The sequence below is a fragment of the Patagioenas fasciata genome, chromosome 4, assembly GCF_037038585.1.
Source record: "Patagioenas fasciata isolate bPatFas1 chromosome 4, bPatFas1.hap1, whole genome shotgun sequence".
Lineage (NCBI taxonomy): Eukaryota > Metazoa > Chordata > Aves > Columbiformes > Columbidae > Patagioenas > Patagioenas fasciata.
Genome location: NC_092523.1, coordinates 67,655,590 through 67,683,580, shown reverse-complemented (window position 1 = coordinate 67,683,580; position 27,991 = coordinate 67,655,590). Strand labels below are relative to the sequence as shown.

The window sequence follows — 27,991 nt, the reverse complement described above, 5'->3', positions numbered from 1 at the left end:
TGTCTCAGGAAAAAAAAAATCAAAACAGTAATTTCTAATTCAGTTTTCTATATACGTAGCTTTGCTGCTTCTCTTGGAACAAAAATACAGTCTCATAATTGAATTTGCATGCTTGGTAAAAAAAAAACCACACAAAACACAACAAACTTACACAACATTGCATATAAGTAGAAATTAGTATTTTCTGAGACAGAGTCTCTGTTCGCTGTAAATTAGAGTACATGAGCTGTGGACCTTTATAATGGTTTACCTGAAAACTGAGAGTCTTTTCCTTGATTTATTATGTTTTGTCAGCTGCATTTCACTTCATTATACTGCAAAGGTAATTTAGTTCTTTTCACTGAATAGGATTATAAAGACTGATTACCTCAGAGCAACATCATTAGGGTTTAAACAATCTGTTATAATTACATCTCCTAATGATGATCAGGTTTTGTTTTCAAAATAATCACTTTCTAGAGGGAATATACTTTGTGATTTACAGTAGTTGTCTTCCCTTCCTTTGAACCCTTCATTTCCCGTTTTCCACAACTCATTAAGATGAAGGAATGTAGGTTTGTGAAATTGTTTCAAATGCAAGACTAAAATATTAGAACAACCACTTTAAAAGATGGACACAGAGAACCACAAAAGCTGATACTCTCAAATCAGCTGAAATCTAACCCAAGAGCATTCAGTTAGTATCTGCTTCTGTTACATTTTTCAATTAAAAAAATCCAGGAAGTTAGATTTTTTTATAAGCCACTGCATGTGATATCATCAGCTTGAGGTGATGAATGATAAATGCTTAGTGTTGTCTGTTATCAGTTATCCAGTGTTATCTTAATTTTCCTGGTCTTCAGAAAAAAGATCTTTCTGACATAAAAATAAATACCCTGAATGTTTTGATAGTTCAGCTGAGATCTGTATACTCAACTAACTGTAACATTCACCTGAAATGGTGTTACTGGGGATGGCTTTGGTTTGGAGTCTCCTTGTTTCCCAAAAACTAGCTGAGATGTTTCCTTTCCCTTACTGGATTTGATACCCTGAAATACTAATCTAACATATATAAATAGCTTAATTCTTTATGCTGTCCAAATAAAATTGTTCCCCAGCTGAGAAGTGCATAGTAGTCTGAATTTGTGAAAATAAATGTTTCTTGAAATTTGACTTGCATAAAGCGTGAAAACATGTACATCTCATAATTTTTTAAGGAAGGTTGCTTCGGTGGGATAAAAGTCTATCAGAACATTACTCTTAAATTCATGGTCTTACACTTAAATTCGCAGACTGTTGTGGAAAATGACCTCTGAAAACCAAAACCACTCTGGTTTTGTGAGGTTAAAATCATTGGCTTCATCTTTCTGAAAAGCAGTAGAACTGAGCACTGGGGTTAAATGAGGGTACCTATATGCATAGTGGCAATCAGTTTCTTATCCTGTTCAATCCAGTAAGATTCCTTGAATGATCTGGTTTATATGTGCAAGACTCTCAAAATAGCTAGTACTTGTGTAAGTTCTCTACTCACTAGAAACAGTCCTCTCTACAAAAGTAATATCTAAATATAAACATAATATCTTAGGCAGAACAGGAAGAAGAATGGATTTGCAAGCTATTTTTTGTTTTTCCAAATCTGAGTCCTTACTACATATCCTATTGCGTCTGAAACCCACTAAACAGGTGGCCCATCAGCACAAAAGTGAACAAATACAGTCTTTTATTGAGATATTGGAAAGCTAGTATTAGCACACTGCAAGGGAGATAACTGAAATTGATGGGACAACCTGCTGCCATCTTGGATGGCTCTACTTGCTAGAAGAATAAGAAGTAAAAAGAAGAAAAATTAGAAGTTTAGAAGAAGTTGCAGTTGTATCACAGCAACTTATCTGGAGGAATCTCCATATTGAAGAAAAGACAAACCAGAGCAAAACCCTGCTGGGTAAACCACTGAGCAACCTGATCTAACTTGGGAGGTTGCCTTGCTTTGAATGGGGCTTGGATATAGTGACCTCCAAGGTCCCTCCATCCTAACTTCTTCCATGATTCCTGGAGTATATGTCCTTGTTCAAAGGCCTAGAAAGATTCACTTCTGCAAATCAAGTCTGGTCAATAACAACAGAGAAATATAGTTTAGATTAGAAGGGAAGGTTAAGAAGGTGTCATTTGAACACTGGTGGACCATCCGAAAAACAGGAGTTGATAGAAACTCTCTGAATCTCAGCAGAGTAACCAATGCAGGCTGCCAATAGTAGCTTGAAATATGGAGACGTTTCCATAGAGGATGGACAAGGAGTGTGTGAGACTTTCTATCTAAGATGAGTCCAAGAAGGGACTGACTTGAAGATGGAAGGAAATTTGGATGAATATTTTCTGTCCCAAAGCAGAAAGAAGATGAATGTCTTAAGAGTTTTGGGTGGCCATGTCTGGATAATTTGTTTTAATGAAAATTAGTTATATACTGAATAGAAATAACTTTATGTTCTTTTGGTAGTTACATGACATTATATTATACTGTTTACCTATTTATTTATTTGTCAGTTTCTGGCTTATAACTCTCATCATGTTTACCAGGTTGTTCTAATGAGATTGCTTTATCAAGGTCATTTATTTTAAAACCTTAAACAGAATGGCTGTAGTGATAAACTGGGGAAAATATGCCCGAGTTATACTTTTTTCCTGCCAATATCTGGCTGAAGGACTCTTGCTTTCTAGGATAAGCATTCTTAATATGCATTTAAAGAGGAAAAGTAAGCTTCAGAGACATCTTCTGTTGGATCCTTATTCCAAATGTAAATAGATACGTTTTTCCCAGGTCTTTAGCACTTCAGTGAATGGCAAAAAATAGCCAAAATGTCGTCTTCATTTTAAATAAATATTAGTTTTAATAGCTCTGATTAATTGTTTAATCAGAGTATTCGTCTTCTCCTGTGTCAAAACAGTTGGAATAAATGCAAACACACTTTTATTAGTTTCATGAATTATTCAAACAATTGTTAAATATGAAGAAGATGTTGTTATTCACTGGTTAAAATATGTGCAGCTAAAATAAACATCCATATTCTGTTGCTGACTCAGCAAATATGACAGCTTTAATGCTGAGAACAAGAGTATTTAGTTAGTTTGAATTGCAAAAAAATAGTAAGCCTTATTAGCTACACTTGGGTTTTTTTGAAAACTAGGAAGCATCGCTGAGCTAATTTAAGTATCTGTGCCGTGCTCTTGCTATGTGTTCTCCTTGATAAGTCGAAGATCTGTACTATGTACATGATTTTAAAATAAAGAAAACAGTAAAATCTAACATTAAAAAGTTAGCTCATCCTTCAGTCATGCCAATTAGAGAATAAAGTATAAATAAATACCCCCAAAGCATAATTAGATTCAGGCACTGGAAATGTTTCCTGGATTTATGGTGACTCTACAAGTTATGTATTAACCACAGGAATCCTCCAGCGCTCCGTTTCCATCCTGCTCGCAGTTGCACATGGAGGGCTGCTGCTCACATGCAAGAATTGCCTGCAAACTTCTTTAGCTTAAACAGAAAAGTAGATGGAGGAAAAAGGAGGAAGAAAATATATTTTCGAATTAGGTGACGGAAGTTAGGAAATTCTGAAAATGCCAGCAGAGTTAATATAGCACAGTCCTGGTTTTCTGCAGTTTTAGGAACCAGCAATCCCTAAGGACTGTATAGGGTGCATTGCTGTCATATGGATCGCAGGACTGTGCTATATTAACTCTGCTGGTGTGACATATAAGGATTATCAGATATATGTGACATATAAGAATGAACACTCTCTAAGTTCATGTTGTACTCTTAGTTTAAACATATATTACATTCCTATGGTGTGAGGAGTAAAATAATTAATTATCACTGCAATAAGACATGTAAGGCAGTCTTAACCTTTGCTAATTAACTGTGCGCATCCTGGCCTAGGTGAAGTTCAAGGAAAGGTCTTGAAGAGCATAGTTGATTTTGCTAGTTTTTGTAGAGAAACATGAGGGCCAAACACGACAACTCTTTGAAGTTTTCACTAAACAGGCAGCAGAAGGAGGAAGGCAGGTACCAAGACTGGAGTGTTGCTAAACTGATAAAAGCTAAGCAATGAAAAGTGCAGAATTGAAGACTAATAATTTTGCAGCTAATGTTTCCATACAAAGAAGATTTTAGTTTTGTACAATGAATCTCCTTGTCGGTGTACAGCATCTGTTAAAATCTTCACTTTTTCTCTTGGTTCCCTTCCTTGTTGAAATGAATTATGTGATTTCAGTTTATTCTCTGGTGAATAATATTTACCACATGTGACAATGTCTTCTTAGAAAAAGACTGTATCCAGGGTAACTTGTTTTAGCTGCAGAGGACTGTGGTCCCTCCGAGTCAGGAAGGAGGTTGTAATTGATGAGGAAAAATAAGAAAAATCATATAATATACAATAGCAGCCTGTGTTCATACATGGTCCAGCACTGATGATTACATTGTATTCAATAGGGTATTTTTTTTTACTTTTTTTTTAGTTCAGTATGAGCTTTACGTCATGATAGCACTTTTACAGACACCACTCAATGAAAACAAACCAAACTAAATTAGCAATAATACTTATATGAGATAATTACATTGAGACACTTGCAAAGCAAAGTTAATTTATCTGGGCTACATAGCAGCTCAGCATCATCTCTCTGTTTCCTTCCTCTGTTTCTTCCCTCCCTGAGCTGCAATTGGTCCCTGGCACCCTCCTTCCTTCCCATGTGCCAACGAACCACGTGTCCAGCATTGGGACATAAGCTCGTCACCTAAACACCAACCTGACTTTCCTATTGACCTGAGTACTCTGACCTGGAAATTGCTTTTTTTCCTCCCTAATCGCAGGGAAAACGTGCGACTCTGCTGTCAATTACTGTGAATGCAACCCCTGTTTCAATGGTGGGTCCTGCCAAAGCGGGGTGGAGGGGTATTACTGCCACTGCCCCTTCGGTGAGTACGCTCCTCCTTCTCTCAGCTGTGTCTGCCCTTTCCCTGTTGTGGCTTATTCTTACCTATGGAAAATGGATAGGTGCATATAGGTATATACACATACCTGTGAACAGGTAATGATCGTCTCCTGGCCCTGTCTTCTCTGGTTTTCCTTGGCTGCAGGAGGGAGAAGCTGATATTTTTGCCAGTGCAGTGAGAGATGGGAGAATGCGGGTGGGGGATCACTGTGGCTTGGCTGGGGAGCACAGCGGGGGCTCAGAGCAGCACTTGCTCTCCAGAATAATCACAGATGCTTTTAGGAGGGCTGAAGAGTAAGAACATAGTAAATAACATCAGTGTTCCTGTGTTCTGTGCTCCTGCAAAGTGTGGGTATGTTGCCATAACACTGACTCAGAAAAAGGGATATTGGGATGATACTGAGCATAGAGGGCTTGGTTTTCTTTTGAAAAATTATGTACAATCACCTGCATAATTTGTCAAAATGCTTGTAAAGCAAGAATTAGGGAGCACATGCATTTTTCTTCAAGTGAGGAGCACAACATTAGATACTGGCACTTTTATAGCTTTGATTAAGAAAACCTGATCAAATCAAAACAGCTTTCTCAGCCCATACAAGTATTTGCGCATTCGATTTATTGTATGGTAATAAGTTTTGAGTTCCAAAATCAGAGTACAATTCCTAGAATCAGAGAAGCATGTAGAATTTAATTATCAAATTATCTAATTATCAAAAATTTAGTTTGTGGAATAAACCAAATAAAGACATAAAATAACATAGATATTTTAAGGTATCAAGATATAATTGCAGCAAGATTGGTTCTGAATGCAGATGAATCTAGAATTGTTATTGTTCATATAGAAAAGCATGAAAATAAGTACAACGGCTTAATCAAAAAACAGATAAACCTGTTTTAAGGCTACTGAAAACCCTTGCACAAAAATATGGTTCTCAATACACATTTGAAACTACCTCTGAATAGTTTTCTGCTAACATGTGGAATAACTTCTTTATTCTATTTCCTTTGTTTTATGTTTCCTCAGAGTTTATTAATTTCCTATACAGTCATAGTCCATTGTAAATGTAACTAATATTAATAAATTATTTTTTTTCTCATTGTTGCTGCAGTAAAAAGAAAAAAGGGAAATCATGTGACAGAGATCTGAAAATAAATGTGTAGAATACACCTAACTATTCAGGTCAATAAAAACATGGAAGGCATAATGTTTTAATCACACAAATGTTTAAACCATAAGTGTCAAAAATGAACAATCACTTGAGACAGCTATAAAGAGAAAAATAAGCTCAAGCTGTGAATTTGTTTTCAAAACTGGATTAACAAATGTCTGATGATATGACATATCCAATACCAGATTTTACTTTTCATTTTGCAGGTGTTTTCGGGAATCATTGTGAACTGAACAGCTATGGATTTGAAGAGCTGTCGTATATGGAGTTTCCCAGTATGGATCCAAACAATAATTACATCTATATAAAGTTTGCCACTATAAAAAGTAATGCTTTATTGTTGTATAACTACGATAACCAAACTGGAGAGCGAGCAGAATTTCTGGCCCTGGAAATAGCAGAAGAGAGGCTAAGATTCTCTTACAATCTCGGCAGTGGCACGTACAAGCTTACCACAACTAAGAGGGTGTCTGATGGACAATTTCACACAGTTATTGCCCGGAGGGCTGGAATGGTAAGAAATGCTACAATGAAAACTTAAGACAAGTTCAGCCAAGTCACTTTGGCTTCCACATGAACTCAGAGGAACATAAAATTAGTAATGTTATGTTTGCTAGCAGAGCCTCCAACTTTGGAAAAAACCTCCCTCATTTCTGTCTTACTCCAGCTCACTCGAAGACCTATAATGGTTTGTTTAGTATGTTGATGATAAAGAATAATTAAAAAAACATGTGAAAGGCCTTATACTCTAAATGTGAAAAATGAGAACCAGGAATAATTAAATAAATTACTACACACGAGGCTAATTAACTGATGCAGATTGCAGGGATGATTATCGGGAAAGGCTAATTAACTATAGTAACTACAAAAAGCCTCAAAATAATTTTTCTCAACATTTGGAAAATAGAAGTGGACAAACTTAAAATTCCAGGCATCTCTGACCTCCTTAGGCTAGTTTAGAGATTTTACCTATCTCATCAGACTGGAAGCCTATTTTTTCCCTGTAGCATACATGTAAAAATTTCACAGATGCTACATTGAGAGGGTTTTTTGGGGTGGGAGGAGGGGAGTTACTTCTTTTTTTGTCCCCCAGAAAGCATCTGAAGGGAGGAACTCTGCCAAAAACTGAACTGGGCCAACTGATTGCCATATGCCTGGTACTCTGACTCTTCTCCTGCCTTCATTTTTTTTTTTTCCCAGTAGATGTTTTCTATTCCTCTTCTCTCATTTTTTAGTAATATTTGCAAAGCAGAACATAAACCAAATGCTCTTTGAATTCAAACCAGGCTTTTTGACTCCACAATGTTTGAGTTAGAAATGAAACCAAATCTATTTGCCGTCCATAATCAGTAACTATTGCACAATAGCTCCCTTCTTAGGCAGGAATGGCCAGCATACGTGGGGTCCCAGATTCTTCCCACGTTTGGAATTAAAGTCATGTAAGAATAATATATGGTTGGGGCTCCACAATTTTTTTTATATATTTCAAGACAGAGGTGATGTGGGGAATAGAAGAGTAAACTGTTCTACCCAGCATGGCTCCCCCTGAGTCCTTGTAGAGGTTTCCCTTTACTGTGAAGTGCTGCAGAAGTCAGCACTGCTGAGATACAGCCCTTTTACAGTTTTCAACTGTCCTGTTTGGAGCACCCTGCTGAAGAGCTTCAGGTCTGGAGTGAGATGTCCATAGGCAGAAATGTCCCGAGAGCAGCAGAGGAATGTAGTATCTAGTGGTCTGAGGTTTTGTATAGGAACAGGTTGTCTCCTGACCTTCCTAAATGGTGCTTTTAAAAATTCTCATTTAAAGGTTCTTAAGCCTGAAACTGCATTTCGGTTTCGTAGTGCGAGACCTGATTTCTCCATTTATTGAAGGGGAGATAATTTAGTGTTCAGCTGGATTTGCAAATCCAATTAGTGTGTGTTTGTAGGAGTTATATATCCAAATAAGATGAAGGATAATTGTGATGTCGAGTAATGATTCTCTTTCAATTTAACTTAATATCAGATACGTAATAATCACAGCTTCAAAATAGTAAAGCCCAAAGGTGGACTTAAATCTTGAAAGGTACCCAGTTCCCATTTTAGCAACTAAATCAGTGTGATATTTCTATTGATAAGATTTAAATGGCTCAGTATAAGAGTGCACCTTAAAAATTGCAACAAATAAATGAACTACAATTAAGGAAAAAATAAAGCAGGCAAATGTTTAACTTGTAGATAGGCCACAGGGCTAGGCTATAGAAGAGATAACATAAAAAGGTCTGTTTATAGGGAATTTCAGTTATGAATGCTTCAGATTGAAACCAAATGCTTAAGATAACCTATACCTTTTATATATATACATATATTTATTTTTTTTTTATGTTTAAACCTTTTTAGTAATGTCAGCTGTTTACAAACACAGTATGTGAAAAGAATTGCCTTTGTCGTAAATATTTCTGCTGCAGGAAAAATGTCTCTCAGGTGTCCAAAACTGTATAAAATAGCCCCCAAATCTGTCATTTCCTACAGCACAGTGGGATTTCATCGGAAACTGGTAAAATCATTAAGTTGTCAGTCCTGAGCTATTGCGGAGTGACAGGATAGAAAGTCTCATAATGCGGCAAGGTAACTGTAGAGTAATTCTTAAGTAACAAGCAGGAACATTTGAGTAACATTAGAAAATAAATTGTATGAACTCTGGTCCAAGTAAAATATATTCTCAAATATCCAGCCCTTCAGCTGGGGTTGTAGTTTGGCTTTCACAGCGCATAGCGATGTAAGTTAGGGAGATTACACTGACTGAGCTAAGAACAAAAAGCTCATTTCGTTTTTTATTGTTGATATTCTGAAGGAAAATATGTAGGCATGTGATGGCCTACCGACCAGCTTATTGTTCTTTCTATTAATTGTTTCATTTATACAGAACATATGATCTGCTTTGGAACTGCAGACTGAGGTTTCTTGGGAGAAGCAGTCTGCTCGTTATGTATGGAAATAAAGCAAAGATAAGCTTTCATTACAAATAGCAAATTGAACAATTTAAGTGTGCTGTAGGACATGATTTGGGGCTGAGAACTATGAACTCATTTGGTCAATACAAGGCATCAGCTCACAGTGCATATTTGGAAATAGCATGGACAATCTATGGGGATTTCAACAAGATGTTGTTAGTGGACTTCACTGGAGGCAGAAAAAAGCTATTGCACAGTAATGACATACTGATAGCTATTGCTGTTTGCTCAGCTCCTGTAAAGTAATCTAAATCAAAATATAAACCAAGGCATTTTTAAAAGTGACGTGTGATTTAAATTTGCCATAAAACTGTACCACACATCTGGTTGAAACATGAGAAGCTGATATGTACAATTTGGAGATTATGTTTATTTTTCTGAAAATTTGTTTTAAGGAGTAACTAACCTTCAGGGTTTTTTCCTTGGCGCATCTGTTATTAATAAATCACTGTGGAAAAAATTCTTTGCTAAATAAGGAATAAAATAAAAACTCCTTTTTAAATGAGGAGGAATTGTTTCATGATTTAGTCAAAGCTTTGGTTAGACTTTTAGAGATTACAAATAAAATGTCATGATTTGCTTTAGCGTAAGTGACTGAGATGGATAATGAGGTAACTTGATTGGGGATTGCTGGCTTGGGGATAATAAAGAGGAAGATTGCTCTAAGTGCTGATGATGCCTTGTACTTCTCCGAATGTCAGCTTGGTCCCACTATAGGTATCCACACGTTTTACCATTAACGTGGGGCAAACAACCTTCATGACGTATCAGCTTCAGAGTTACCTTAATCAGGTCCACTTGGTTACTATTTGAGTCCTGAGTGGTCCACTCGGTTGTTATTTTTAGCTTTAATCTTGCGTGCTTTTACTCCCAGCTTTTGAAATGTACTTTCATCAAATTCAAACAGTGTGTGTAATATCATGGTCAAGCCCAGAAGAAATGCTCTTTTTGTTTGGAGGGAGCAGCTCTGTTCTGATGAAGAGTAGGATATGGCATGCGCCAAAGTAACTGCAAATTTGAGGAGTAAAGCAAACAAACACGAAAGAAACCCTACCCAAATCTGAAAACTTGGTGTTTCACTGATTCCCTGTATGAAGCAGTCAATTAGCTCATTCTCTGTTAGTACCCACATGTTGGTATTCACTATGCTGATGTAGAACATAGCTGATCAGTGGCTCTGAAGCACCCTGCGGTCCTGAGTGAACACAGTAATATACAAGTGTTCCATTCTAGCCAAGTACTAAATACAATGTATTTAATCATAAATATCTTATATGGTTGGGAACTACAGCCTTGTGATATTCAGCATATTTGTATGTGTGGCTTTTGCAGGCAGCATCACTGACAGTGGATTCCTGCTCTGAGGATCAGGAGCCAGGCTACTGCACTGTTAGCAATGTCGCTGTTTCTTCTGACTGGTAAATAACTCTTCATTCTGTGTGTCTTTTTTGCTGTAAAATAAAATTAAAATGAAAAAGAAATCATCCTCCAAAGCCAGGGAAATTTGGAATAATGATTACATGCCCTTAGCCAAACCTCAAACAAAGGATAGATACTTCAGCTGCACTACTTCAGAGGCATGCAAAGGCAAGGCTCTGGAGTATCCTTTTTTCCCATCTTTGCAGAAACAAATTAAATTTTCTACATACACTGCTACTTGCTAACTCTGGCTACATTTCTGCATGGAGTTCATTCACAAAAAGGAGTTTATTCAGAAATCCCCAGTTCTTGACTCTATCTCTGTCCCCAGCCTCTGATGGCACATAAGAAGCATATGGCCATGAGTAGTCTGTGCTGTGGTGTAAACAACAATAAGACTTACTGCTTAATGCTGTGAGATTTCACATCATAGCGTAGGAAGAGTTAACAAATCAGAATATCAGGTGCCCATAATTACTGATAACTTATAAATCTTAGACAGTAAAACACCAATGTACTTGTTATAATCATCTGGCTCTTAAGTACTACACTTTGACAGTTTGAAGTTCGACAGTATTTAGCGCAACAAATCTCCAGCAAAGCCTGTTCTACTTTTACATTTTGAATCGGATCTCTCTTACCAAAAAACAGGCTCAGACTCAAAATGCTATTACTCTAGTAGCACCCGTATCTCACTCCAGTGTCCAGTTTTTGGCTTTGATTTGGGGTCTTCATTCATTGATTTATTTAGTTATTTAAGCTACATTTGTCATCTGTTATGAAGGTATAAGAAATAATATCACTGCTTTCCTAAAAAGAAGTAACTTCTTTGACATTGTTTTCGGTAATTTCCAGATGCTATCTTGTACAGTTTTCATTTCTTAAACATTGACTAGTACAGAGAACAAACCTTATTTATTATGTTTACCATAACTAACTTAGAAGCCTTTCTATCACGTCTTTAGGTCCTCTTTGGAGATAGCAATAACTTTAATCCTAATTACTTTTACTAATTTCTTACAATAATCACAATCCTACTTCCTGCCTTATGTGGTTTCTCCACTGGCAAAGCTCTTACATCTTTGTAAAATAATGAATCCATCTTCTAGCTATTTAAATATCATCTGCAATTTAAATCATAAGTGAGTAAAAACCTTGTTCATTAAGATTTCAACACACTGCTCATTCAAGTGAATCGAAATTTTGACATGCAATAACTGAGTGTGAATGTAGAGTCATTCCCTTTATAACTGTTAGTTCAAGCACTACTGATCTCTCTGTCTCCCCTTCTAAATATAACATACGAATTTTGGAAGAGGAGCTTCAGCTGCAGACTGTAGCTGATGGTCACAGCCCCTGTGTTGCCATTGCTATCTTAATGTCTGATACTGATAAATTATTTTTCTGACTCTTTTATAGGACTCTTGATGTACAACCAAATCGAGTTACTGTTGGTGGCATCAGGTCTGTAGAGCCCATCCTTCAAAGGAGAGGACAGGTGGAAAGCCATGATTTTGTGGGCTGTATAATGGAGTTTGCAGTCAACGGACGTCCCATGGAGCCCAGCCAGGCCTTGGCAGCTCAAGGAATCTTAGATCAGTACGTCTGCTATATATGGTATCAAATGAACTGCGTTTACAATAAAGGAAGCCGTCACGAAAGCTAGACGCTACTCCATTCAGACACCGTCAGATATTTCTTGTAAAAAAAGTGACTGTAGGATTTATTGTAAAGTGTGAAAACTTTAGGAAGAAACTGAATTTGAATGAAAGGTTCACAGAGATTACAGAGGCTTCACAAGAGCAACATAATTATATTTCTATTGCCAATTACTATTAATGTTGCTTTGCAGGCTGAAATAGAGTAGCCCTGTTACTGAGTTTCTTTATTAATTCCACCTGGGTTTGGCTGTACTCATACAGTTTACTAAACCTCTACTCCCTCCCATTTCTTTTTAATCTACAGTGTCTGTTCTGTCAGTTTGCCTCTCAAGTATCACTGAATTTCCCTCATATCCTCCAAGTGGTCTTTCAGAAATGATGGACTATCTGATTCTATTGTTTTTTCATCTCAGTCACAGTTGTAGCAATAATGTCAGTCTTATGTTCAAATTTGTTAGCTCACCCTTTCTCTTTCTTCCTCCATGTTCGCTCTTCTCTGTGATACAAAGTCTCCAGAGGTCTATAACATAAAAAGCACATTTAAAGAGTTTTGACTTCTCTTGTGTAACAGATAAAAGGAGTTTCACTGTCTCTGAATTCCTTTGTCTTTTGGAAACCCATTATAACTTAATGCTGAAAACTGGGATCTGTTTAGAAACATGAGCTGCGTGTGGAGAAGAGCCTCTATGCTTTTGCATCTCTAGGGGGAAGAAAGAGAGTATCGTTCAAACACATGACGCTTCCCAGCACATTTTCTCCACTTATTTGCACATACGTTCTGCAATATCTACTTTTCTGATTTGTTTCAGATGTCCCAGACTAGAAGGCGCTTGCGCGACCAACCCCTGCCAACATGGTGGCACGTGCGTTGATCACTGGTCGTGGCAGCAGTGTCACTGCAAAGATGGGCTGACGGGAAAGCACTGTGAAAAATGTATGGCGAAGGTTTTACTGTCTTTCTCTTTCATGTACACCTAACTACGGTTTAACCAAATGTCATTAAGAGTTTATTTTCAGGGGCATGGTATAGTTAATTCTATAAAATAATGAAAAAGCAGTACGCGTGCCTCTTTAAATAATTAGGCAGGAAAAGTCCACAATGGACTATTGTCCTTTCATGAGTTAAAAATAGCAACAAATTACATATATTAGGTTTTTTGTGTGATATATCACATTTCAGATAACTTGCACTCATTTAAAACTACTACTTCCCTATAATGTATAGTCAGTAACCAAAATAAAGATATCCCAAAGGAGGGATTTGTCTGCCATGGGGAGGTAAAAGGGTAAGGGAGGACCCTTCCCTTCACCTAAACATGGTGTGTATCTGCTTATGGCTTCTCTGAACTGTAAGGCTTTTAATAAAATGACGATCAGATTATGCGCAAGAAGGTATGGTAAATGTAAATGAAAGCAAGCCATTTACAGTCTGGGGTTATTAACTCACATATGGGTAGCTCTGTAAATCAATACAGGATTGTCTAGGAAAGCAAAGTGATTTATTTCCATGTAGTTGCACTATAATGACTGGGCTTTGTTTTCTTACATGTCCCATTATTGTTTAGCTGATTTATACGCTTTTATTGCACCAGTTTACAAAAGAATTCAGCCATAATTTTAACAGCATTTGGTAGTCAATGTTCTGCCATTTTTTATTCTTTTTTTATGCCATGACAAATAGAAAGTCATTATCTCTGCCCTGAAGAGCTTAGAGTTCGATATATCATGAAACCCTGCTTGCAGTAATGGAAACAGTAACATCCCTGGGAAGGAATTACAGTTCTGAGAGCCAAATTTTTTTCCTTACTCCCTCACTTGTTCCCTAGTGAGTTTTAATTTACTATTGACTGATAGCAACAGTAAATTACTTGCACACTCCCACTCTCAAACACACATTCTGGTTAAAGCCAAAGAACAGAGAGGGTGAAATTGCCGTTCGCTCCTGCTCTCCCCCCTGACCTGCTCTGAACTTGATCTCTGCTCTGAAAGAAAATGGTTGTTATTAGGCAGATGATGGCTATAGCTGTAACGAGCTGCCTACTCAGCGCTTCCCCATCCATGTCCCAGATATTACTGCCGACACCGCCCTGTCGCTGGAAGGCAAAGGACGACTTGACTACCACATGAGCCCAAACAAGAAGCGGGAATACATGATGAGACACGGCACTCGAGGCGCTGGCCCGGGACCCCCGAATGCAGACCGCTTGGAAGTGAAGTTCAGGACAAGAAGCGAGAACGGCATTTTAGTTCACATCCAGGAAAGCAGCAACTTCACTACCGTGAAGGTAAGATTGCAGCTAATGCTGAGTTTGATTTGATTGGACTGCCTCATGCATAGTGATCAAAATCACATTTTTCCATTACTGTTTCTGTTTCCTTTATAAAATATTGGGTCTTTAACTGAGGCTAGGCACTGCTCCAGTATCATTCATCTTCTCAACAATTCCCTTGATATTTGCCAAGGTATCAGAAGATCTTGATGCTTTTCTATCTAATCATTTTTGTCCAGACTCCAAATAGTGACTGTTCTAAGGCTGCAGGAATGGTACTCATTGCCATATTTGTTATCAACTTTAAGTGACACTCTGCAGAACAAATCGTTTTGTTATTGGCCTTTTATCTTCTGATTTCTCAGGCCTCAAACCCAGGCCCTCTAGTTAAACCCCGCTAGCAATTGCCAAAAAATTTTCGTTAATTCCTATGAGCGTGGCTCATGCTTATCAAACTAGGAAGCAAAGGATGACTTGAATTCATGAGGTTACCCATAGAGCAATATCAAATTATTTTGAGATATGTAGCTGAATTAGTGCTTCAAATGCCACACCATTGTTGTTTCTTTTTTTCCCAAAGAGTTTATCGCTGCAGAAGGTACCTTTCTCAAGAGAAGGCTCAGTTCCTGGCTATGACTCAATCCATTTATTCATAACTCTAAATGAGTACAGCAGTGATGTTGGCAAGCCCCTTTATTGGGTTGGTGTAAGCTCCAAGTTTCTTGACTGCTATAAGACTTTCCAGGTTTTTTCCCTGACTTTGAAAGAAACTCATACAGAAATTCACACTTTCTAAGCTTCAGCCCCATCGAAATTCTCCACCTGCCTGATTCTTGTGCTGATCAGAGGTACAGAGCTTTCCTGACACACCGGCTGCTTTTAAGAAGCAAGTATGCATTACTTCCCTGGCGTGCGCTTTTACCGCATCATTTCATAGGAAGTTTCTGCCTCAGTCGTATTAGCAGATAAGATCTCATTATTTTGAGTTTTGGAGAGAAAACCAAATACTCCCATTTTCTCCCTAGTAGAATTTGCTAGGTCAGCTCTACAAGCATTATTAAAAAAAAAAAAAGAGTGAGTTGCCGTTCCTGGCTGAAAGCACAAGTGGTGTGTTTATGCAAACACTCTTATTATTGTTAATATTGGTGAAGTTATACAAGCAAGCAGAGGGTGTAAAGTCCCAGACCCAGCTGTGCGCAGGAAAAGAACAGAGGTTCACCTAGTAACAGATGCAGCAATTTAAGGAAGGAGATGTAACATCACTGTACTGATTACTGCCAAAAGGTTCCCAGATTATGCTAGTTAATAAAACTGTAGTAATTTAACCGTAGTTAGTACAGTACAGCTCCTACGATGCCACTCGTACCTGGAGTAGGTGTCTCGACAAGCACTGCCCACGGTGGTGGCCCAATATGTTAGTGAAGCCAACCCGCACGTAGGTCTCTCTGGCTAATCAGTCCACCCCCCGTGCAGAAGATGAGCTTTAGGGACTTCTGTTTACAGCTCTCTTATCCATCTTCAGAACAGTCAATTTTATAACTTGATTTTTGGGTGTTTTAATATGCCTGTTATCCAAAGTGTAAGTGCTCATAGGAAACTGGCATGTGTTTTTAATATTAGACTGTGCTAGAGAAAAGCTACAAGTCCTGTGGCTACCTCCATGCCTCCACATTTTTCCCCTTGTAGTTAACTGGGTTTGATATAGTTGGCATTGAGGTAGAATTAGAGCAGTGGTAATAAATGAGACCCACTGAGGTTGCACACAGCTGATTCACTAAATGATGGATGTAACCTCCCCCTAGAAAGCCCCAAGAGAAGCCTTTAGAATATAAAGGGCTGCTTAATCCAGGAAAGATACAAAACCTAGAAAATTAAATTAAACAATCGTGCGATTCAGGTAGAAAATGGTGTATGTGTGTCTCCCTGCCCTGCAAAAATAAATAAATAAATACATACATACATACATACATACATACATATATAAAAGGAAGAGGGTAGGGGATTTGGCTTATTTTCCTGTAAACAATGTGTGGAATCATAGAATCATTTTGCTTGGAAAAGACCCTCAATAACACAGAGTCCAACTGTTAACCTAACACTGTCACTAAACCATGTCCCTAAGAACCTCATCTACATGCTGCAACTAATTAACTAATTCAATTAGAAGTACTGAAGGTTAAAAGTGAAATTGCCTGTCTTGTTTTAGCTGAAAATCTCATCTAAAGTCAGATTGGATGAGCATAACTGTAGCTCAAAGATCTAGGAATTGTACAAGTAGAGAATGTGGATTACATGTTACCATGTAAGATAGTGTGTGCTTGATGAGGGTGGTGAGGCACTGGGACAGGCTGCCCAGAGAAGCTGTGCCCCATCCCTGGAAGTGTTCACGGACAGGTTGGATGGGGCTTTCCACAACCCAGTCTAGTGGAAGATGCTTCTGCCTGTGGCAGTGGGGATTGGACTAGATGATCTTTAAAGGCTCTTTCCAACCCAAACTATTCTGTGATTCTATGCATGTAAAAAGTTGCAGTAATAAATCAGAACATAACTCATTTAAATTATGTCTTATCCTGTGGGCTATAAATCTGTAAAGGCTAGTGCTCAGATTTAAGACAAAAAAAGAAGCAATTTGTTCAGTAAAGGAGACTGTGAATATTAGTAAAGTTGAATCATCCTTGTAGTTAGGAATGTGTTTGCTTTAGTGGTTCATTCTTTTCATTATTTCCTACTTGTCAGTTGCTCTGACATTTAAATAAAACCCAGAAATGGGTGTTACTCAATATTGTCAGCATCAGCATTTGTTTCAAATTTAGAAATATGTTGTGCTTCAAGGAACCAAGAAGAACATTCCTTTTTTTTCCTGGTTGAAGAAGTCATGGACTGGTCTTGTCTCTGGAAATTTTATTTTCCAAATGCCACTAGTATAAGTTAGTCACATGCAATTTTAAAGAAACAGAAATAGAGCTTAAGAGTCATAAATCAGTGTGGAAAATATCAACTGTTGACAGGTAGATAATTCTAGAATTCTTGTCTAATGTGGAATTAGAAGTTACAGTTCTGTGCTTAGTCTTCCCATAAGTTTAGAGGATATTGTATGATATGATATATTTATTTTTGTTCACATAAAGACCAAAATACAACACTGTCTTTTCATGGAGCATAAAGACAAACTAAGACTAACAAACCAATTAAAGGTTACAAACATAAATATATGTATATATTCTGCCCAGATAATCTTTTTATAAATACTTTTGATTGTCACCGATGGTGTTTAGTATAATAGTCTGTGTGACTGCATGTCCAAATATGGGATTTTCTTTGCACTCTCCGATGGTTTAGATGTTTGCCACCTGTGTTTGCCAGTAACAAAAGCATCCTATTTTTGAGGAGCAGCTTTATCAAACAATACATTTTCAAATAGTCTGAATTCCAGCATTTATAAATGAAGTGTGTGCACATATTAACCATTGTATTTCCTGATCCAAATGGAATATGTGCTAGATACATTCATTTAGGCTGTTGCCAAGACATGAGCATGGTCTTACAGCCATATTAAAGTTGGTCTGTATGAACAAAATCCTCAGCTTGCATCACTAAAGAAGTAAATCCAGAGCATTTAACAGCCTCTGGAAATGAGAGCAGCATTCTTGTAGCCAGTGTGTTGCCTCACAGTTCTTCCCAGGCCAACGTTATTTTTCCTGGAACAAAGCGCATAGAGAGCTTTCCACAAACCTGGGGCTTCAGCCTTTCCTGGACTACATGTGTGCACGTTCTGCACACTCGTGTTACATATCACAGACAAACCAAGCTGCAGCAAGGAACACAGGGGCAAAACTGTCATGTTATTTACCACGTGTGACCAAACATGCAGGGTCTGGAGAGGAGTATGGAGGGAAATTTGCAACAAGTTGTAGAGCCACCCTACGTGAGCTGTACACAAGTCAATACAACCTTAGGAAGTCAGCTGATATATGCAATATTTGAGAAGCTGGGGGGTTTGGGTGTTCTTTCTTTTTAGCTCCTGTATCTTAAATTCACATTTGCACTGATCTCATTTTAAGATCATTTCATATTTAGTGAGTAAGAGGTTTAAAACCCTGCATCTCATGATTCTGTAGAATTGCAAAGCATCATTCGTAGAGGAAAAGCCAAAATTTTTTTCATGTAATTTAATAGTACCTTTGTTTTTTTTTCTAACAGCTCACAAGTTTAAGAGCTGTTTGCTCAAGTAAGCACCGTTTGAAATTCACACAAAATAATACACTTTGCACCTATTCAGAAAGGTTTTTAAAATACAAATATTTCTCTGCAAAATGCAAATTAGCAGCAAAACCAGATAGGAAATTGGAGTCTTGCTCAAATTCTGCCATGCCTTATATATTCCTACTGTGTCATAATAAAAACTAGATGCAAGTTTTTTGGGGCAAGAACAACATCTGTTTACTCTGCAGAGCATTTTCCGCACTTGCATTGAAGAAGGAGGAAGAATTATCCTTTTATTGGTTAAAATGTTTTGTCCTGCACATGCCCTGTGGCTGACCTCTCAATAGGTTCTTCTCTTAGGAGATCAGCCAGGGAATGAGTGGATGGCAGTTCTAAGTTTTTTTATGGGTGCAAATATGTATTTAATTGCAGACAACTTTTTTGTACTAAAAAATTAATACATTTTTAGCACGAAACTATTATTTGGGAAAAAATACAGCCCGTCTTTGAATGACAAATGGAGCTACGTATTACCAAAGCTGTACTGAATAGGCATTACATTGGTGATGTATGTATAGAGACGGCTATGTGCCTATCAGTTTTAAATTATGCATTTTGCTTTTTTTCTCATCAGATAAAAGGTGGCAAAGTGCATTATGTTTCTGATGCTGGAATTGCTGGGAAAGTGGAAAGAAATATCCCAGAAGTGTACACTGCGGATGGCCAGTGGCATTCGGTACTCATTGAGAAGAACAGATCTGCTACTATCCTGTCGGTCGACAAGACTCATAGCAGAGATATTCTCCATGCCACACAAGACTTTGGTGGACTAAACGTTCTTACTATTTCTTTGGGAGGAATCCCATCAAGTCAACCTTTCAAGAGCACAGTTGCAGGTAATTTTTATTAGTTTGTTGGGTTTTTTTTTAATATAGTGCACATAAGCACATTTGAACACACAAAGGGTCTCTTATTTGCTTAGAGCTTGCAGAAAGTACTGTAATAATTTATAAGCAACTAACACACTTCCATACTTTGCCAGAAAAACTGCAATTTGAATGAATAAGGATTGCAAACTTTATTCCTTTAATATGCATTACAGCCTTGTTTCCAAAAGCAAGCACTCCATCTGCAGGGCTTTTTGGAGGTGGGGGGACAGGGTTTACTTGCTTGTCTGTAAAACAGTTGTTATGATTTTGTTATGCTAATGGAAAAGAAAGGGTCTATTATTTACCTGGGTCAGAATCTGGAAAATCAAGGCAAATCTTTTACTCAGGCGAAAATGCTAAATGAGAACTTTGTCTCTGTAGGGGGTTGGTAAGTACTGCAGGATTTAGCCTGTTATTAATATGATTAAAATATTTTCTGCAAGACCAACTTCCTCCTGCTTTATCCAGCTGTCAAATGGAGAATAGGATTTACTTCTGAGCAACAGAAACCAAGGACAATAAAGAACTACCCTCTGACTGACATCTAGTTGTTAAGAAGTAAATCAGTCTCCTTTGAGAGTTAAAGCAACTGTCTTTGACCCTGGCAAAGAAGTAGATAACATATATTTGATATCATTCCCCCAGTGATAAGTAAAAATGGAAGTAATTTTTAGCTAAAAACTGTGAGATACTCCAGACAATGGAGGCGTAGGGTTGATGGAGTTTTTATATTGAAAAATCTTCCTGACTTCAAGAATTGTGACCAAATGAAGTATCTTTGAGTGGTGCAAATTCACACTTCACTTTTGTGTATTGTGAATTTGTATGAAATTTGGTACAAAAATCATATGAATGCTATGCTAACCTTTACCCTTTTTACATGTATGTTTTATGAGAGGCTTATGCATGGAAAATCAGAGGCTTTTAGGAAAGCTGGAACAAAGAAAATTGAGGACACTAACTTCTCACCACTGCCTGATGCTGTGGAAGACAAATTAGGAATGTCTGGCTTCCATTAGGAACACACAATCCAAAATCTCTTATTCATATGATTTTATTTTATTTTAATATTGGATTACATTGTGTGCAACATACGAAGAATTTACAAGGGGGAGGCATAAAACTCTGCATGAACTCAGAGAGTCAAAAATATCTGCAGTACTGTTAAAGGCAGACAAAAACATACATGAGTGACAATTCCAGGGCTGTGGATCTGGTATATCCAGTGTCTTTTACCTTGGGTAGACCTGACAAAATCCCAGTTGCTGTTTATCACATCACTGCTGCAAGGGACCACCAAGCTCGCGGCAAGGTAATCATCCATTTTGCTTGGGCTCCCTCCTGAACCTAAATCCTCAATTTCCTCTTTATTTGGGAATGTAAAACCAAGAGAAAATGAAAATATAAGTAACGCTGAAAGAAAATACAGCTCTTTCAGAAGAGAAATAGTATAGAAATAGCATGTGTGAAAAACGTATAAGGCTTTCATGTCCCTTTACACCACCTGACTTGCATCTCTCAGTGAAACATATTTGATGTTCATACCAACTCGTATTTCATTTCCGACATCAGAGGGTGTTCAGGTTTTAAAACAATATCCTTTGAAGATTATAAATCTGTAATACCACCTCATACAACTCGGGTATATTTGCTATTTCATGACAGAGTCAATATTCATAACATTTATCTCTGTGCTAGCTATTTTTATGGAATTTTCCACAATTATTCATGAAGTTACATTTGTAGTTGCTGTTCTTCCACTACAGCAATATCCTTGCAGAAATGAAACCTTTTCCAACACTAGTGATACACTGAAAATTTCCTTCTGTTTATTGTTTCACCCAAGCGTGATGCTTCAGAACTGAACAGTGGCACTTTCCTTCTCCCTGTTTATTATTGCGTAAGAGCTGACAAATGTGGCCTTGAATTAAACCTTCCTGTAAACCTGGCATGGTGTTCTAAAGACAAGCTATCGGAAGTTCAAGAGAAAGAAACATGTATCTTACAGCGACAGCACATGTGGTAAAAAGGAGCATAATTTGCAAACACATCTGTGCATGCCATTTTGTCACAGCTCTGGGCAGAGGTCAGCCTAAGGTTGCACCATCCAAAAACCATCGCAGAAAGGATTAAGTCTCAGCAACACAGGGAATTATGAGGCTGGCAAAAGGCTGGATTTCTCTGTGACCTCACACTCAACCACACAATGGCCGAGGATAATCCATCTCCCTGGGTGCTCTCAGCACGGAGACTGACAGGATAGTGCTACAACCAAGCAATGGGAACTCTGGAAAAAGGCCACTTGAGATTCAGAGACGTAAGAGTATTGCCATGAGCACCGTGGTTTAGGGGACAATAAAACAGGAGGCTTAGCTGAAGCACAGTAGACAACTTCAGCTCAGAAAAGGAGAGACTGGAAAGCACACAAGCAAATGGCAATTGAAGCAAATGTTTTCTGCTAACACAGCCAAGCCAGCTGTGAATAGGTTTCTCTACATGGGGATAATAAGTTTTAGAAATGTGGGAAAATTAGGAAAGAAAAACATTCAAGTGTATTGAATGAAGTAATTTGAGGGGATATTTGTTTAAATTCATTTTAAAGACATTAAATATTATTAGAATAGATGTTTCCCTATAGTAACCATCTGAATTCTTGGCTTATTTACTGAACTTTAGAGCCCTTATTTAGCTTCAGTGAAATGGGTCTATAAATTGAAAATTCAGTCAGTTTAGCAATATACAGGGTGTTTCAAAAACATAGACCAAATTTGACATCGCTATATCTCTGAAATGGGGTCCATTTTTTTGAAACACCCTGTATTTAGAAAATACAAAGTTTCTGCGAAATCCAACCATTTGCTCCTTAGTATTTTGGCTAAATAATTTTTCTTCAAGGGGAAACTACATTATAACAAACACCTGAAAATATAACCTTCAGCCTTCCTTTGATGAGTCTATCTGTAAGAAAAGCAGTCTGCAATCACAAAAGTACCCATGTGCATTGCAAGCCTCAGGTAATATCTGCTCAACAAGTGACAGAGTGGAGTCTATATGTGAGCAACCTGGTTTTACCCAAAATACATTTTTTTCATTTTATATTATGTTTGATTTTTTTTTCCTCACTTTGAACTTAATTCATGGTTTCCAAGCTTGAGGTAGATATTTCCTAATTGGACAGTAATTTCTTCTCCCATGCAGCCTATATAATTCTAAACAGCCAGATGAAAATGTCAAAATATATTTAGGCTTCTGCTTACAATTGTTTGTTGGTTTTTTTTCCATATTTAATGAAAGCAATGGGAGCGCAAAATGTCTTAGGGGGCTTCTAGAAAACATGATACATTAATTTCAGCATCTTAATTGCAGGTTTTGGTACATTTTATTTACTCCCCTAAGAATATTTTTGTTGCTTTGAAGTCTTACTGATAAAATTAAAAACTGTGACTCTTTCTGAATTCTTATTTGGCAGACTTAGAAGAACCAAATATTTTTTGCAAGATATTTTGTTGTCATTTATAGAAATGCCATGCGTATCTCTTCAGAGAAGTTACTTAATTACTTTTTTTATCTTTAATCTCCATATTTATGCACAGCTTAGATGTGAAAATTATTAGTTTTAAAATACACATGTATAAATGTTATATCAGAAGCTGCAGGGATGAGTAGACTTTACGTAATCTTGTTTGGCTTAAAAGTAGAATTTAATTCCTGTCCAATATGAACCCCCCAAAATTACTGAAAGTTTATTAACAAAGTAGTCATTACAATGTAAAAGGAAATATTTAACAGAAGCAACAAAATGTTCCTTTACACTTGAGCCTAAATGAGAAAAGCGCAGAAAATCAGATACTGAAACATCTGTGAATGGGCCATCCTTCTAACAAAATGGTTACTCAGATTTTACACCAATATGGTTAATATCACATTTATGTTAATTACCATTTTTGCCACTGTTATGGTTAATATCACAATTTACATTAACTACAATGCAAGATAAAAATGTGGGAAAGCAACCATAAGCTTACACACAAGATGCACTTGTGAAAATATGGAGGTTTCACGTGCGTTACTGACACTGATTTACCGCACGTGCTGCTTAAACCTGCATCATGTAATAAGGCTGATTCATGGCATTGGGTTTTCCATTTTGTTTTTTCTGTGTTTGTGTTTCCTCTCTCACTTCAGGGGTAACAGATCTTGACAACCAGTGGTAAGACAAGGGGTAATGGGCTCAAACTGGAACACAAGAGGTTCTACTTAAATTTGAGAAGAAACTTGAGGGTGACAGAACACTGCCCAGGGGACTTGTGGAGTCTCTTTCTCTGGACACATTCAAAACTCACCTGGACACCTTCTTGTGTAACCTCATCTGGGTGTTCCTGCTCTGGTGGGGGAACTGGACTAGATGATCTTTTGAGGGCCCTTCCAATCCCTGACATTCTGTTATTCTGTGAAATCTGCTATCAAAAGGCTTCCCCTTTAGTGTGATGCTCAGCATGTCTTTGATGTTTGTTGACAGTAGGTTCTCAGTCTTAAGGTCCCAACATGACTGTTGTTTTTTCTCCTAGGCTTCGATGGCTGCATTTCCTACATCAAGTACGGTGGGGAGAGCCTTCCCTTTGCTGGCAAGCACAGCCTCGCCACTGTCTCCAAAACAGATCCCTCAGTGAAGATCGGCTGCCGTGGCCCTGACGTCTGCGCCAGCAGTCCCTGCTGGGGCGAGCTGATGTGCATCAACCAGTGGTACGCCTACCAGTGCGTCCCGCCAGGTGCCTGTGCCTCCAGCCCCTGCCAAAACGGGGGCAGCTGCGAGCCCGGGGTGCACGCCGGCTTCACTTGCAGCTGCCCCGAGGCGTACGCGGGACGGACGTGTGAGGTGGTTGTGGCATGCCTGGGGGTCTCATGTGCCCCAGGCCATGAGTGTAGAGCTGGGCTCAATGGTGGCCACATCTGCCTCCCATCCCCACACCCTGCCGAGCTGTCCCTGCCCCTCTGGGCCGTGCCAGCTATTGTGGGCAGCTGCGCGACGGTCCTGGCACTTCTGGTCCTCAGCCTCATCCTCTGCAACCAGTGCCGAGGAAAGAGGTCAAAAGCCCCAAAAGAGGAAAAGAAAAAGAAGGAGAAGAAGAAAAAAGGGAGTGAGAATGTGGCATTTGATGACCCTGACAACATCCCGCCCTATGGCGATGACATGACTGTCAGGAAGCAGCCTGAAGGGAACCCGAAACCCGACATCATTGAAAGAGAAAACCCTTATCTCATCTATGATGAAACTGACATCCCACATGCCACAGAGACGATCCCCAGCGCCCCACTGGCTTCCCCTGAGCCTGAGATCGAACACTACGACATCGACAATGCCAGCAGCATCGCCCCCTCGGACGCCGACATCATCCAGCACTACAAGCAGTTTCGGAGCCACACACCCAAGTTCTCCATCCAGAGACACAGTCCCCTGGGCTTTGCACGGCAGTCCCCCATGCCTTTGGGAGCCAGCAGCTTGACCTACCAGCCTGCATATGGGCAGGGCTTGAGGACAACGTCTTTAAGCCACTCAGCATGCCCAACTCCCAACCCCCTGTCTCGGCACAGCCCCGCGCCCTTCTCCAAATCGTCAACTTTCTACAGGCACAGTCCGGCGAGGGAGCTGCACCTCGCCATAAGGGAAGGGAGCCCACTGGAGATGCACAATGACGTCTGCCAGCCCGGCATTTTTAACTACGCCACTCGGCTGGGGAGGAGAAGTAAGAGTCCGCAGACCATGGCGAGCCACGGTTCCCGACCGGGAAGCCGCCTGAAGCAGCCCATCGGGCAGATCCCTCTGGAGAGTGCTCCTCCAGTGGGTCTGTCTATCGAAGAGGTGGAGAGACTGAACACCCCTCGCCCCAGAAACCCCAGCATCTGCAGTGCCGACCACGGCCGGTCCTCTTCTGAGGAAGACTGCAGAAGGCCTCTGTCCCGGACGAGGAACCCGGCTGACGGTATTCCCGCGCCCGAGTCCTCCTCCGACAGTGACTCCCATGAGTCCTTCACCTGCTCTGAGATGGAGTATGACAGGGATAAGCCCATAGCATACACCTCCAGGATGCCCAAGTTATCCCAGGTCAATGAGTCTGATGCAGATGATGAGGACAACTATGGTGCCAGGCTGAAGCCCCGGCGGTACCCTGGCCGCCGAGGAGAGGGGGCTCCAGTGGGGGCACAGGCGACTGCCACCGGCACAGGGGATGGCTCTCTGCCTGCAAAGCTGGGGCAGCAAGCAGGAAGCTTCAACTGGGACAACCTGTTGAACTGGGGCCCAGGCTTTGGGCATTATGTGGATGTTTTTAAAGATTTGGCATCACTTCCTGAAAAAACAGCAGCAGCAGCAAGTGAAGATAACAAAGGTGGTACAATGAAGCCTGCTTCCAAAGACGGGGAAGCGGAACAGTATGTATAGGCTTTATCTCCTGGTATTGCCACAGTGCAAAGCCATGGACCAGTCAAACCATTATATGGTTGTAGAAAAGCAAAGATCAGCGTTTGAACCCCAGGCCAGTTTGGTTGGAGGAGACTTTAAAAATAATAACCAATATGCTGCTGAAAGAGACTTAAAACATTTTTAATTTAATTATGCTTGGATGAATTTATTTCTCCTGCATGCATTGTATTTGGAAACAAGATATTAGGCATGCAGCCTTTGAAAAGGGTTTCCTATTTACCATTGTTTGGTTTGTGATTCTTAAATTAATAATGCTTTGTTCTAAAACTGAACTAATTTTTTTTTTTTTAATTGTGAAGGATGTGTATATTGTCTTCAGCTACTAACGTGTTTTACGATGCAAGAGTATTGAGGATTTAATTTTTCTTAAGAAGTGCATGGAAGAAGGATGGTGAATGAAGGAATTACCGTAGCAAGGTGTCTCAGAAAACATAGTTACCATATCCTGCAGTTGCTCACATGTAACTTTATGGATGAAATCAGCTTGAATAATTGCTGGCAACAGTGCTGTAAGTCTTATTCCATACAAGAGGTGCTAGAAGCAGCTCAAGCCAGTCAGCACTTTAGGAATTTTTTCTTTTCAGCTTGTTTATTTGGGGGATTGTTTTTTGTTTTGTTTTGTTTTTTGACAAAGTTGTGTGAAAGCTTCTGAATCTCTATGAAATATTTTGGGATGCTTAACCCCGGTCCCTGTCTTCCCCACCTCTGTGCTTCCAGTTGGAGGGCAGCGACTGGCATTTGTCAGCCCAGCCCAGCCAGGTACCCTGGCTCGCAGCAGCATGACCAACGGGAGCAAGGGGAAAACAAACCCTCCCATCTCGGCTGTGCTGCTGCTGCAGTCTGTGCTTCTCCCCAGATTTCCTTTTCCCATCCGTACTATGAAAAGGTAGGAATAACACTCCCCCACCTCACAGGGGTGTTGTGAGGACTAATTAGTTAACTCATCCGAAGTGCTTAGACTTTATAAAGCACTATAATAAGTATTATTATAATTATTCTTAAAGCACTGCCTAGCCTTTGTGACCTTGGAGTGGCATTTTCTGCATTTTGTGATTTTCTATGATGGAAATTATTTATTGTATAGAAAATTACTGCACTCTAGCATTTTGAAATGGATATGAGGGAAAACTACTTGTAGATTCATTAATGTAGCTTACTGTTTGTCCCAAACTCCCTAAAGTTTTACATAAAGTAGAACCTCACAAAGTCCTTACATCTTCATGCAGATCTGATGAACCTATTGTACTGTGTAAAAACTTCCTTTTTTTTTTTTTTTACCTAAGCTGTGTTTTTTTATATCAATATTTTCCTATGCTGAATAGTTTTCTTACTTTCAGGGAAGGTAAGAAAAATACTTTTTTTACATTTGTTACTTATGTAACATCCATATTTTTCACATTTTGATAAAATTGTAACATACTGTATGCTTTCTACCTGTAAATGCCAATAATAGAATTAAAATATTTATTTAAAATCTTTGGTGTGTGTTATTGGAAACCTTTCATCTTCTCTCTCTAATTCCCACTTGTCGATCTTTACTTTTACTAGCTTTTTATTGAGAAAATGTGCTTTCATAAGCAAGTTCATGATGCAAAATACATATTCAGGGTCCATTCACAGTGAAGGCAGCCCTAGTATCACTGTGACAATTAAATTAATCTCTCTGTGGAGGTGCAGCACAAGCCCAGTGCCACTGAGTCTAGTATGGCTGTCCCTTACGAAGGGATGAATTTCACCCAGGGTGAGACAAACTTTCAGTGTATCCCTCTTGTATTTCATTAGTAACCTTGATATGATCAAAAAGCAGTAGGCTTCACCTTTCTCGGAGAGATGGGAAAGAGGTGGTATTGCAGCATTGGGGTGTTGTTGGACCTAAGATGATGTAAAAAGTACCCAATCTCCTT

General features: G+C 38.9%; 1 protein-coding gene across 1 annotated transcript in view; it reads left to right on the top strand.

Moving 5' to 3' along the window:
• FAT4 (FAT atypical cadherin 4) overlaps nucleotides 1–27,528 on the top strand; it is a 154,393-nt gene extending 126,865 nt beyond the window's left edge. The window contains exons 10-17 of the mRNA XM_065836057.2: nucleotides 4,844–4,948; nucleotides 6,341–6,648; nucleotides 10,457–10,542; nucleotides 11,963–12,142; nucleotides 13,014–13,138; nucleotides 14,272–14,489; nucleotides 19,312–19,573; nucleotides 24,175–27,528. Coding sequence (XP_065692129.2) covers nucleotides 4,844–4,948; nucleotides 6,341–6,648; nucleotides 10,457–10,542; nucleotides 11,963–12,142; nucleotides 13,014–13,138; nucleotides 14,272–14,489; nucleotides 19,312–19,573; nucleotides 24,175–26,045 — 3,155 coding nt within the window. The 3' untranslated portion in view covers nucleotides 26,046–27,528. The remainder of the gene's footprint in view (nucleotides 1–4,843; nucleotides 4,949–6,340; nucleotides 6,649–10,456; nucleotides 10,543–11,962; nucleotides 12,143–13,013; nucleotides 13,139–14,271; nucleotides 14,490–19,311; nucleotides 19,574–24,174) is intronic.
• The last annotated feature ends 463 nt before the right edge of the window (nucleotides 27,529–27,991 follow it).